General features: G+C 39.9%; 1 protein-coding gene across 12 annotated transcripts in view; it reads right to left on the bottom strand.

The window, feature by feature from the left end:
* Nucleotides 1-12,255, bottom strand: part of NFIB (nuclear factor I B) — a 444,635-nt gene that overhangs the window by 237,017 nt on the left and 195,363 nt on the right. For 7 of the 12 annotated variants that reach the window (XM_031933967.1, XM_031933969.1, XM_031933971.1 and 4 more), the window contains exon 1: nucleotides 5,578-6,019. The exons of the other annotated variants lie outside the window; for them this stretch is intronic. In XM_031933967.1, coding sequence (XP_031789827.1) covers nucleotides 5,578-5,595 — 18 coding nt within the window. In that variant the 5' untranslated portion in view covers nucleotides 5,596-6,019. Of the gene's footprint in view, nucleotides 1-5,577; nucleotides 6,020-12,255 lie in introns of those variants that run through there. 12 annotated transcript variants of the gene reach the window in all.

The raw sequence follows: 12,255 nt of genomic DNA, 5'->3' as shown, positions 1-12,255 counted from the left end.
CGCTGGGGGGTGGGGAGTTCGGGCGGCCGGGGAGGGGGTGCTGCTGGGGCTGGGGAAACAGGTAAAGTCGAGGAAATCGCGCGGACCCCTGCGAGTTAACCCTTTCGGCCACACGCTCTGGGAGCGGCCTCCCTGCGGTCCCCGCCCCTGCCCCGGCAAATCCTGGAGTCAGCGTTCTGACAACGTTAGTTTCCTTTGTGTGGGTCATTTCTTCTTTTTGAAAAGCTGGCATAAAGTTGGCAGTCTTTATGGATGAAAGAAATGAGGTGACAGGTTAATCCAGCAAATACTCATTTATCTCAGAAATTTTAGGCAACCTCATCTTACACACACGCACAAACCACCAGCACGAAAGCATCACTTTGTATCGCACATTACACTGCATCCCTTTTCTCACCCTCACCAGATTCTGAGGGGAGGAGGCGGGGAAGCTCTACTGATAATACCAGCTTTAACTACTGGAGTTTCCCTTTGAACAAATATTCAATTTAACTGGAGTTAATTTACCATAAAAGACATTCCCTTTGGCAGGAATGCACTAATGTCCTTGAACACACCTCTTTCAATGCCTGGACTCTCACAGAAGCCATTATTTCGGGGTCTCTTTAAAAATCGAGCGCCCATCTCTCCTTCTCTCCCTCCCTCCTTTCTTCCCTCCCTCCTCACCACACCACCCCCAGTGAAATCCTGGCACCCAGAGAGCACTCCTTTCAGCCTGAGAGCCCAGAACCAGCCGTTGTCCCCTGGCAAAAAGAGGCCCAGTGCTGAGCCCTGGGCAAGTGTCTCCCGACATCGCCACCCCTCCTCCCTTTATTAGTTTCCCTTCCCAACAGAAACCGTCTCCTTCTGCCACCAAAACTAGGTTGCATCCAAAAGTTTTTCACAAGCTTAAAAAAGAAAGAGGAAAAATTGACAAGTATTACACAGAAGAGCCCACAAAAGCTTCAGCAGCACCAGGGGCGAAGAAGCAGCGTCAGACCCAGGTAAGTCCCCAGAGAAGTGAAGATGTCTGGGGCCTCCCAGGCCCATCACTTAGGGGTTCAAATCTCTTTCCATTGCCCCACGTTTAAGGGTGCTTATGGCTGGTTGCACTTTGATGACCATGGAGGATGCTTGATAGTTTTTGTTTTTGATTTGTCTCTCAGAAAAAAAGAAAATGAGATGGGAGTATGGTGAGGTGAGGAAAACCAAAGAGGAATGAAGAGTGAGCAACAGAGACTTCCTGAAAAAGGTTTATGGGGGTGCTCAGTTTGTGTGGCTTTGACTGTCTTCTCAGGCCTTGCAGCTATGTGGAGAAGGGCTGACACCCCCCAAAACACTGCTTCTTGTCCAGCCAATGCCAAGGTCATTGCAGGCCTTCCCTGGAAGTACTCTAGGGAAGGGAATCCTTTGGAAAGAGGGGCTGGTGGATTTGGTTGCATGGGATACCTGGCTTCTCTTAGCATAACACTTGTCCACCGCCTTTGGTTTGAAAATCTCAATCTTTTAAATCTGAGGTAGAAGGAGGAACTGAGAAAGTGCATGTATTGTATTCACTTTCTCTTTTTTGTAGCATGTCTGTGTCGTGGTATTAAGAGTGGAAATATCTCTGAAAAGCTTCTGATAGTATCAAAGTGGGCCAAACACTTCTCAAACTTTGGTACTTACCACTCCTAAACTCCATTTCTCCCTCCTACACTCAGAGGGTTAAAAGCACTGGTGTGACAGGCCACTTTCATTCACCCCAAAACCTGGCTAAGGAGGTAAAGTGAATGATTCTCTCAGCAACAGGAAACTCTGTTATTTCATTATTCTTAAAGATTTCCTCACTAGATCTCCTTGCTACCTTATAAGGTGGGAAAAATAGTTTCATTTCTAACTAACAGAAAGTTTATTGATTTCTAAATAGAATGCCAGTGCTTCAGCTCACTGGATTTTTCAAAACCCAGTTGTATATTTGAAATAAGCAATGCTACCACATTTGAGCCTTTCACTACAGATCTCCAGAGAGGAGCTTGACATCTCAAGTATCTAATATTATTTTTCTTTTAACCATTGCCTTCCTAAAGAAACTGCAGCGACAGGTTGCAAATCCTGGGCAGTTTCATGAAAGATTTCTTGGAGCTTAACAAAGCTGTCATTTCCAATACACCCGATGACTTTTTTTTTTAGCTCTTGCATGTGATTTGCAAGAAGGTTCAACAGTTCTACACACCCTGGCTGCATTGCCAATACCAATATTTAAAAACTAAATACGAAAGAGACAGATGACCTCCTGACCCCAGAAAGCAGGCCTGCAAAACTGCAAGTATCTACTGCACCATGCCCAGGGATCTTTCCTTTTTCCAAATGAACCATAAAAATCATACATGTGTAGTCTGGAAAACACAAATTTATATCCAATAAGGAGAAACACCAAAAATCCACTCATAAATGCAGATATAAACAACCAACAAATATTGAAAGTGCCTGTACTTGATGAGAATTGCAAAATCAATTTAACCAGCTCAGGTAATCAAATTACTCAGCTCTTAAACTACGCCTGAGTACTACTACTACTGTCTACTACTCTTAAACAAAAAACAAAATCATACCCAGCCCTTAAACTACTATTGTCAAATTAGGGTAGTAATTTTTTCCCCACCAGAGAATTCACAACTGGTTAGTTTCCCCACCCCCATTGCTAGCCCTTTGCCTTTCACTGAAATGAATAAACAAATATTCTTGGACCTTTTTCTCCTCCTCTGGGAGCTGTTTGGTGTCCCCTGAGGACAAAAGTAAATGAGAAAAATGACGTTAATAATATCACTTCTGAAATGCCTCTACTCTACTCCACTGTTTAAAAAAAAAAAAAAAAAAGTGTCCCACTAAGTATGTCTATATTTCTAGCATATTTACCAGTTATAATACAGTTCTGATCTCAACACCACCTGGGCCAGATTCCTCCATTAAGGTTAGCTGGTTTTCACTTCTCAACAGAGATGAGGCCAGTTCATCAACAGAGATTCCCAACATTGGAAGACATTTGCTCCACAGATTACAGAGTCAGCAGTTGCCCTGTAACTTTTGCACGATGTATTTTAAACTTTGAAAATAGAGGTAATAGTTGCCTCACTTCATCCACAATGTTAACAAAGGAAAGGTTCCATATACTCCCTCACACAATGTCTCTTGTCTGCTGATATTGAGAGTTGCAGTTACTGCTCTTTTTCAAAACAGCTGACCTATAAAGTAAAACTATATGATCATTTTATTTCTACATGTAAACTGGCTTCTATTACCCATATACACATGCCTTGTAACATAGGAAAACAGATGGGTTTTTAAGACAGGTATAGAAAGCTCTGTCCAAAATGGCTAAGTAGTCTTTACATTCTGTATTAAGTATAAAAAGTGCATGGCAGAACAACTCAAACTTTCTGCACCCCTTTCTCTCATTTCTTCTTTAAAAACTGCATAACAATGCATAAACAACAGAATTTCAAAATCAAAACAATGCATAACAACAGAATTGTGCATTTTAATTTTCAAATTAAAATTTAAGAAACAATTACATAATTACAATGAAAAAATACAAACAACTGGGCCTAAACAAAATATATGTTCAGTAAACTTTATCTCTGAATGTATCTGAAATTTTAACTATACAAGCCAATGAATCTCAAAGCGGTAATATTATCAAATTGTGTAATGTCAAAAACTCCAAAAACAAAGTTACAGGTGTTCGTGACATCACATTCACTCAAAATTATGCTGCTGTTCAGTCTGACCGTATTAAAATTAACTGGATGCCTATGTCTGCTAAAGAATAAAAATTTATTTTGGACCTCAAACAATGAAACTGTCACCATTTATTATATGGAACACTCAGCTAATCAATTTCCTATTAAAATAGCTTTCAACAATACTTGGCTTTAAAATTCATCAGGGCCAGTAAAAACGTTTTCCCAGTGCACAAGAATGCAGTCCCAACCACCGATGATAATTACCGTTCTAATAATTTTATTGCCCAAGCACTTTTTCCTGTGTTCCTCATCACTTAGGCAGGAATCTGTAGTATATTGCATCAGTGAGTTGGAGTGCTTGACCTTTGCCCACATATGATTTAAGAGGGACTTTTCAGCGCTAGAGCTTTCTCCATCTCTCATACCATTAAATGAAAACATCAAACCTCAAATGTAAAACTGGAAACCACAGCATTTTGTGTTTCACAAACTCTTTGCAGTTTTTACTTAGGATGCTTAAAGGTCAGTTTCTTTGACTCACAGCGCTTTTCTTCATATCGTAAATGCACTGGAAAGTCACACTAATTCTGATTTTGATTAAATCTTGAACTCCTTAGTCATATACACACATACACTCTGCTTATTTACACGTGCATTCTTTTCTAACCACATAAGCACGCGTATGTGACTTTCTGGACTTATTCCATTTTAGGGCTGATTTAAATGTCTGTTCAAGTGTGGGATCAAAAGTTAACTTTTTCCCACCTATTGGAAGTTAAAGTTACAAGGATGGTGCTATAAGATCCATTCAAAGAAAGTCAGAGTTAATCTTGTGTATTTTGGCGCCTTTTCCCTGCCAGCTACTGTACTTGGGTGGGGGGGTGGGGGGAATACTTGGAGATCTTGTCTGTCCCGTCTCAAGTTCAATGGTAGTTCTTCCAACCGGAGCAGAAGATGGCCATGTTCACAGCCCTAATAATAATTCTGATCACGCCACTAATAATTCTGGCTTCCCCGCCCCCTTTAACCTGAAAGCTGCCAAGTCCTCACACACTTCACATTCAACCACAACTTAATGGATGGGATATTGTGCATTAAAATGTGTCCCAGACGTATTGGCAAAAAGAGGACACGGGGAACGAGAGATAGAGACACACACAGACTTAGGCAGAGGAAAAAAGTCTGCAGCAAAAATAGCGGGGTTGCAGGGGGAAGTATTAACACGAGTGGAAAGAAATCCGTCATAATCTGTTGTAAAAAGTTGGTGGGGGGTGCGGAAGAAAGGCTAACAATACGATGCCACAAATTCAGGGATGAGGGGATGGGAATTAGGACTAAACTTTAGAATGAATACTGATTTTAAACATTCCAACACACCAATCAGAGTTAAATAGTACTTCTTTCACTTAAAAATGTATTTTTAAATGAGAATATCTGTGAATTAGAATGGAGAAAAGAATGCTTCAAGAGGCGAGAATGGCCTACAAGGTAGAACCAAAGTACCATTTGAACAGTAATTTTTTTCCACCACTGAGGGTAGAGGGGGATAAAGTAGAGAGTTAAAGCAGAAAAAAAAATGCTAGATTCTGCCCGTTTGGACTCACAATGTTACTCACTGATTTCCACCATAAGAGTGTGTCACATGTACTAAAGTTGCCAAAGCTAAATAATAAGAATACATATTTGCAAATTAGTTCTGCAAATGCAGCACTATAGTTTACAACCTGTAAAGCAGAAATGACATTTAGGAAAGGGGTCAAACAGCCACTTTGCAATCCACAAACAGGAAAAGAAAAACTGTGCCAGGGGTAGGAGGGGGTGCAAGGAACGAATAAAAGAAGCAAACAAAACCCATCATTTCAAAGCCACATACCATCGCACTGTATTGCATTAAATAAAAGAGATCTTGAGTCTGTAACAGAACCCTGGGCCGCTGACTTGACGTGTCTCAGGTACAGATTTGTGGATTTTCTCAGGGGTTGTTTTGGTGTCGCTTTTTGTTTAGTTAAAAAAAAAAAAAAAAAAAAAAGCAAATCCGGGAGTAGTCTTATATATTTTTTAATTGTAATTTCTGCACTGCCACAATTCTTGACCCGAGAAGAAAAGGCGGTCAAAGTCAAGTTTAAAAGCAGGCAGCCCTTCGGTCTGTCTGGATCTCCAGCTTTCTTTCCTCTCCCTTGCAGAAGGCTGTTTCTCGTGGTTGACTTGAACGCCGTCCAGGATGGTGTGTGTGTGTCCGCCCGCGTGTGCGTGTGTGCATGTGTGTGTGTGTTTGGTGGGTTTTATTGTTGTTTTAGCGAGGCTGCTCCAGGAGTGGAGGCTGCGCCGGTCAGATGCAGCCGGCACGGCCCCGGGGTCGCGCGATCGCCCCTTCCCTGCCCTCGGATTGGCCTGGCCCGCGGCGGGGCTGCCCCGGAACCGCCACCCAGCAGCGCACCCTTCCGTGCCCGGCCCGCGCTCCTCCGGCAGTCGCCTCCCTGGCTTTCTCTTTCTCCCGCTCGCGGCCCGCCCCGCCCCGCCCCGCCCCACCCCACCCCACCCCACCCCACCCCACCCCACCCCACCCCACCCCGGTCGGCCTGGGCGCGCGGGAAGCGCGGCTCTTCGCTTCCGCCTGGCGGCGGGAAGGAAACCGAAAGGAGGAGCCGGGGGCGGGCGCGCCGCGATGCATATTCATCAGGGCGCCCGGGGCCGGGGAGGCGGGAGCGGGCCCGAGTGGGTGTGGCGGCCTGCGCCGCGCAGCGCCCTTCGCGAGCGTGGGGGGGTGCGTGGGTAGTCGTGGGGGTCTGGTCTTTGTGCGGCCGCGTGGGGCCGGAGAGCGGCGAGGGCGTGACCGTCTCGGGAGCTGCTGCCCGGGCTCCCGGCGCCTTTGTGCTCCCCGACTGTGTGTCTGCGGCGCGCCGCGGGCGTGGGGCCCCTCGCGGGCCTTCTGGAGCTGGAACCCGGCCGAAAACGCCGCGCAAAGACTCTAAAACAACAATAATGATAAAGAGTAAGGAATTGCTGTTACTTCCTCACTTCCCGCCACGTTGCTGGCTTTAACTTAGCCAGGCCACTTTTGTTTCCGTGTAAGAGGACTCCCGAAATATTCCTGGCTGCGCAGCGTTATCATTAAAGCAAAAAGACCAAAAAGAGCGCACTTTGACTTATAGGTAGTCACGCGAATATCAAAAAAATAGATCAGTCATTTAGAAGTGGGTGAAACAACCAACACCAAAGAGATACACAACCCCGGAGTTCCCAGAAGTAAACACTCTAGAGATTGGATAGTGAGTTAATGTTCATAAAGAAAGCGGTTTTGATCAGCATTTTGGAAACTTAAATATATGTGGGGGGATTTTTTTTCTTAGTTTTTGAGTAATCCAATTCTTTTCATGTTAAGTATCTGTAGTTATGTGGGGAAATAATGTTTAACAGTTGAAGTTGTTATGCAAGTATTAAAAGTAAAAATATAACACTAGCCCTAACATTTACTTAGTAGTAACCCACATACATTTAGAAAAGACTTTATTACAGTGATCCTAATTATGTAATTGCACAACAGACAATAGCTTCAGATATTCTCTAAAAACCCTGTTGAATTATGTGATTACCAGTGAGACTAGAATAGCTACCGATGAATTATTCTTATCTCTCTACTAAATGTGAGCACGTCAGTATTTTAATCCCGATTATGTTTACCCTCAAAGTCTTAGAGAACTTAAACAACATAGTTCAGGTTCATACCTCCTAGGACACACAGTATTTTTTAAAAAAGACATGGCCTCATTACAAAAAAGAAGGTTTTTTTCCCCTTATATATATACACACATCATGCGTATGTTCGTCAGTGTATGAATAATATACATAGCTATTTTCAGTGATAATAAGTGCAAAACTAAAAGTGAGATTGACCCAATTAGACCTTAGAAAATGCCCAACTTTAAAATCATTTGTTTAACTGCAAGTTTTACAGTTCCCAATTTCCCTTCCAAAAAAATTAGCACAGTATTTATCTATGTAGCTATACAGCTTGGAGAAGGGGAATGAATGGACTGGGAGGGAGGGGATAAACACATGTATCTATCTCTATACTCAGCTATAACTTCCGAAGGAAAATTAATTTTTAATGTCTATCTTGCTCCAAGTTATTTTAACTACTCAGCTAGTATATCTATAACTCAGTCTCCCCACTCAGGTCAAGTGGGTGACAAACAGATCTGTTTTCATTCTAGGATTTCCAAATAGTAGTTTCATGGTCAAGTAAATCACATTTAGTACTGAGGAAACAAATATAAAATATAAAGATTCAATGCAGCTAAATAAAAAATTTAGAGTGAGAGGATAACACTTGACCAACAGAAGAATGATGGATATAGAAATAAGTAACACTTACATGGGCAGTGTTATCAAATACTAAAACTTTTATGTAAGTGTACAACAGAGAGTCTTCTCTGGTATTATTTGAAGTCCGCAGCAGAATTACCAATCCATCCCAACATCATTTCATGCAAAGGAGAAAGGACATTATGGAGAGAATCTAGATTTGTTTAGGAAATATTTTGAGACACAAAATAGGAAAAGGAACAGGGAAAGAAAGAGAAAAGTATTCCATTCTCATGATGACTTGGAGGAATCTAGAGTTTGTGTCACCTGTCAGAGAATTTCTATCTAAGCATATTATTTAGTCATAAAATGTACAATTGTGTGTCATATTCAGGCTTTCATAGATTATCTTTTTTTATTTGCATGTCGTTTGTTTCTTTTGACATGCGAAGCTTATAATAATACTTATTCCTATATCCGTAATTCTTCTGTTGGTCAAATATGTACACATATCATCATTAGATGATACCTAAGGTTTATAAAATAAGGAGACTGATTTTCAAGCATGTCTTATAGAAATTGGTCTTGCTAATTTTTAGTCACCTCAACGTGTTGTTGCTTCTAAATTTTTTAATTGGTTAATAGTTATGGTCTTTTCATCTACGTCGCCTGATTTTCTGGTTTTCATATTTTGCAATGTAAATAAATATGCAAAAAATGAGAAGTGTTTTAAAATAGATGCTCCTTTTTAAATGAAAATTATCTTGGTCGAAAGCATTTCTAAGAATATAATTAAGGTCCAGTATCTTTTTATATTAATCTTTTGTTATAAATTATAACTAATTATTCATTGTTTTTAAAATAAGCACTGTCCAACACTAGTTAAGCATTTTGGGCCTCTGGCACTGAAGTGATTCCAATGTTTTTAAATGTCGTTTTTTTCTGCCTTAAGTTGCAGGCACAATTCATTCCATGGAACTTACCAGAAGCTTCACAAGTACACTTGCACTTAAGATTTTTCTGGTTCTTCCTAAAGCCAATTAACTGGTAATGCACTTTCTGTATGTTTTCTTCAAATTAAGAATTTTAAAAATGTACTAGCAACATCTGTGTGTATTTATCTTTGAGAATAATCACTATATAATTATTTCTAAAAGGCCTGCATTATTACAATGCTTTATGTCATAATTGAAGTAATTCTTCTACCCCATCTAAACCAGTAATTTTCAGTCATTACCCCAAAGGTGTTTATTTTGTCTTACTTTTCTATTTCTCAAAAATACAGAAAGTGTGTTTTAATTTCTATGATTTTTATATTAATTAAAGTGTACACACTGATTTATTAGATTTTTATATTTAATCCATTATTATACCAGAATTTGTGCAAATTTAATGTATGTAATAAAGATAGTGGCATATTTAGGATGCAATACTAAATAAAACATATACTATCTTTTAAAACAATTGGATATTGAAAAATAATATTTTTAGAATTTAAAAAATACATGTTTTTGAATATGAACATATAAACACTTCTTTTAAAACAATTGGATAACTATTTTTAGAATTTAAAAATGAATGTTGTATTCTTTAACATAAATTTGGAAAGATTCATATTTCTTATTGCCTCCAATAGTTTTAAATATTTCCTAATTATATAAAAATAGGGAAGCTTAAATTAGGACATTTATAAAGTGCCAAATGTTGATGTTTTGTCAGATTTCAATAGATGAGAGCTGTCCCTGCACTACTTTCATTAAGGAGAGGAGAGTGCATGTCTAGTGTATTGTCCTGTAAGAGGAAAACCCAGGCATAAATAACAAATCATGGTAATAATTTGTATTTTTCATTGGTTATAACAGTCTTTTGCTGTAAATCCTTATGCTTCTTCTTTAGATATTGATGGTAACAACAAATGCAATATAATTCCTACAAGACATAGTCGCCCATCATAAAAAATTATGTTTGTGGAAAAGACTTCAAGAAATTACAAGATAGGCATCTGCAGTGGAGTTGAAACACCACACTGCCCAGGACAGACACACTGGGTCATTTTCTAACCATTGAGAGTATGGGTACAAAAATAAATATACACATGCAGTGTTCCTTCTTTCACTAACTACATGCTGCACCTGTGCACACACAGATCTGATGACATCTGCTAACATAATAAATCTCAAGTGGTTTGTGGTGTCATCAAAAACCTGAGATGGTGGTATGGCTCATAGCCTTACCAACCCCAGGCTATGGCCTTGTTAAATTTCACAGGCTAAATAGAGACAGACTCAGACTTATTCCATGTACCAACCAGAGGTTTTCAAGAGCAGGTTAAAGTGGTTTACAGGAAAGAAAAAAAAAAAAAAGCCTGCAGTTATGACTCAATGTGTGAAAAATCTGCTCTCTGATTCAACAGTGGTAAATCCAGGATGCCTTCTAGCTTCAAAAAATAATGTTTATTGCAATTGTTATGAATTCTCAATTTGAAGTATCAACCATTTCTTAGCCTACTTATGTTTTTAAGACTTATAAAAATACTATGAGCAATTAATCTTCCTATCTTGCTTACTCACACTTTTGTGTAACTTTAGAATTTCAACCATCAAAATGCCCTTAAAAAGAAAACAATAAATTGGAATCAGTTTCAGCTATAATGATTAAATTGAGCATAAAAAAGCAAGTGTTTTCTGAAAAAATCTTCAGGATATTTTATGCCATATGTAAGGTTTCTGAAACAACAGAATTACTAAGGTATTTTTTAAACCATTTTCAAAAAACAGAGGCATCTGGCAATCCAGAAATTAGTGAGGCAACAGGATGCACAAAAGCGCTAGACAGTCTACTGATCCTTCAGTATAGTCCTGGCAAAAGACCATCCTGCCTTTTGCTCAGTGGGTCCACGTTCAAAAGAAAGTCAATGTTAATTCTCCTGGATTCAAATCCTGTGGCCAAATGTCCCCAGTGTCACAGATTCCTGTTGGCATATCTAGAACATGTTGATATCATTTCAAGTTGCCTGTTACTTAAAGAAGATCAATAACTATATTTTGTGTCTGTATTCCATAAGTAAGAAATTATAGGTGCAGCCCAGGGAGTAGAGGAGGAATTCATTCCTACTACAAACACACATTGCATGCTTAGCATGGGTCTGGACCTGGGGCTGGGTGCTGCCATAAAGGATAGATAGGTTTTTGAGGATCTCTGCATTCATGATATGAAGACCTTCTCCTTTGTGCTAATATTTTCCTCCAAATTTGTTTAGAAAAGAGTAGCCTTCCCGTGGGGTGTTTTGAAAACCTTCAAATAAACACTAAATAACAACCTGTGGTTTTCTGCTCACCGTGCAGGCAGCTGATGTGGGCTTGTAGAATGAAAATAGTGTTAATACAGAAACCAAAGAAAAATGTAATTAAGGATGATAAGTCAGCTGCCCTTCCCATCCCACTTCATCCACTAAAACAAAATAAACCAAACAAAACCCTCCTATAATATATTCAAAAGCCAAACTAACAAAGTTGGGAAAATTTTGATGCCATTATGGTTCATGATGTGAGAAATATTTTGTAAACAGAAGAAGAGAGGAAGGAGCAGTGGTAGATGGAAAAATTCAGGCACATAGAATTTACCTAGCATGCAACCAGTACTGCCTTCTTTTACCAACTTTTTGTTCAGGATGATTGACAAGCAAATACAGAGGTCAGAATAGAAATACAAGTTTCAAGAACACACCTCAAGTTACTGCCTCTCCCTTTTTTCTTCATATCTGGCACCATCTGAATTGCTCCCCACCTTTTTTTTCTTTTGTGATAAGGTCTTGCTCTGTCACCCAGCCTGGAGTGCAGTGGTGCTATCAGGACTCACTATATCCTTGACCTCCAGACCCAAGGGATCCTCCCACCTCAGCCTCCTGAGTAACTGGGACCACAGGTGTGCACCACCATGCCTGGCTAATTTGTTATCCTTTTTTGTAGAGATGGGATGTCACCCTTTTGCCTAGTCTGATTTCAAACTCCTGGGCTCAAGTGATCTTCCTGTCTCAGTCTCCCAAAGTGCTAGGATTATAGGTGTGAGCCATGGCATGGAGCCCTGAGCTGCCCTCAACGTGTGTGTGTGTGTATGTGTGTGTATATATATATATATATATTTACCATTATCTTTAATTTTTTTGGTTATGTGAACAATAATAGAGGTACTTTAAATGAACAATTAGCAAGATAAAAAAGATATCCACCCACAGTCCCATCACCTA

The sequence above is a fragment of the Piliocolobus tephrosceles genome, chromosome 14 (genome assembly GCF_002776525.5).
Source record: "Piliocolobus tephrosceles isolate RC106 chromosome 14, ASM277652v3, whole genome shotgun sequence".
Classification (NCBI taxonomy): Eukaryota; Metazoa; Chordata; class Mammalia; order Primates; family Cercopithecidae; genus Piliocolobus; species Piliocolobus tephrosceles.
The sequence above is the reverse complement of the archived record's forward strand: the minus strand, read 5'-3'. Positions and strand labels throughout refer to the sequence as shown.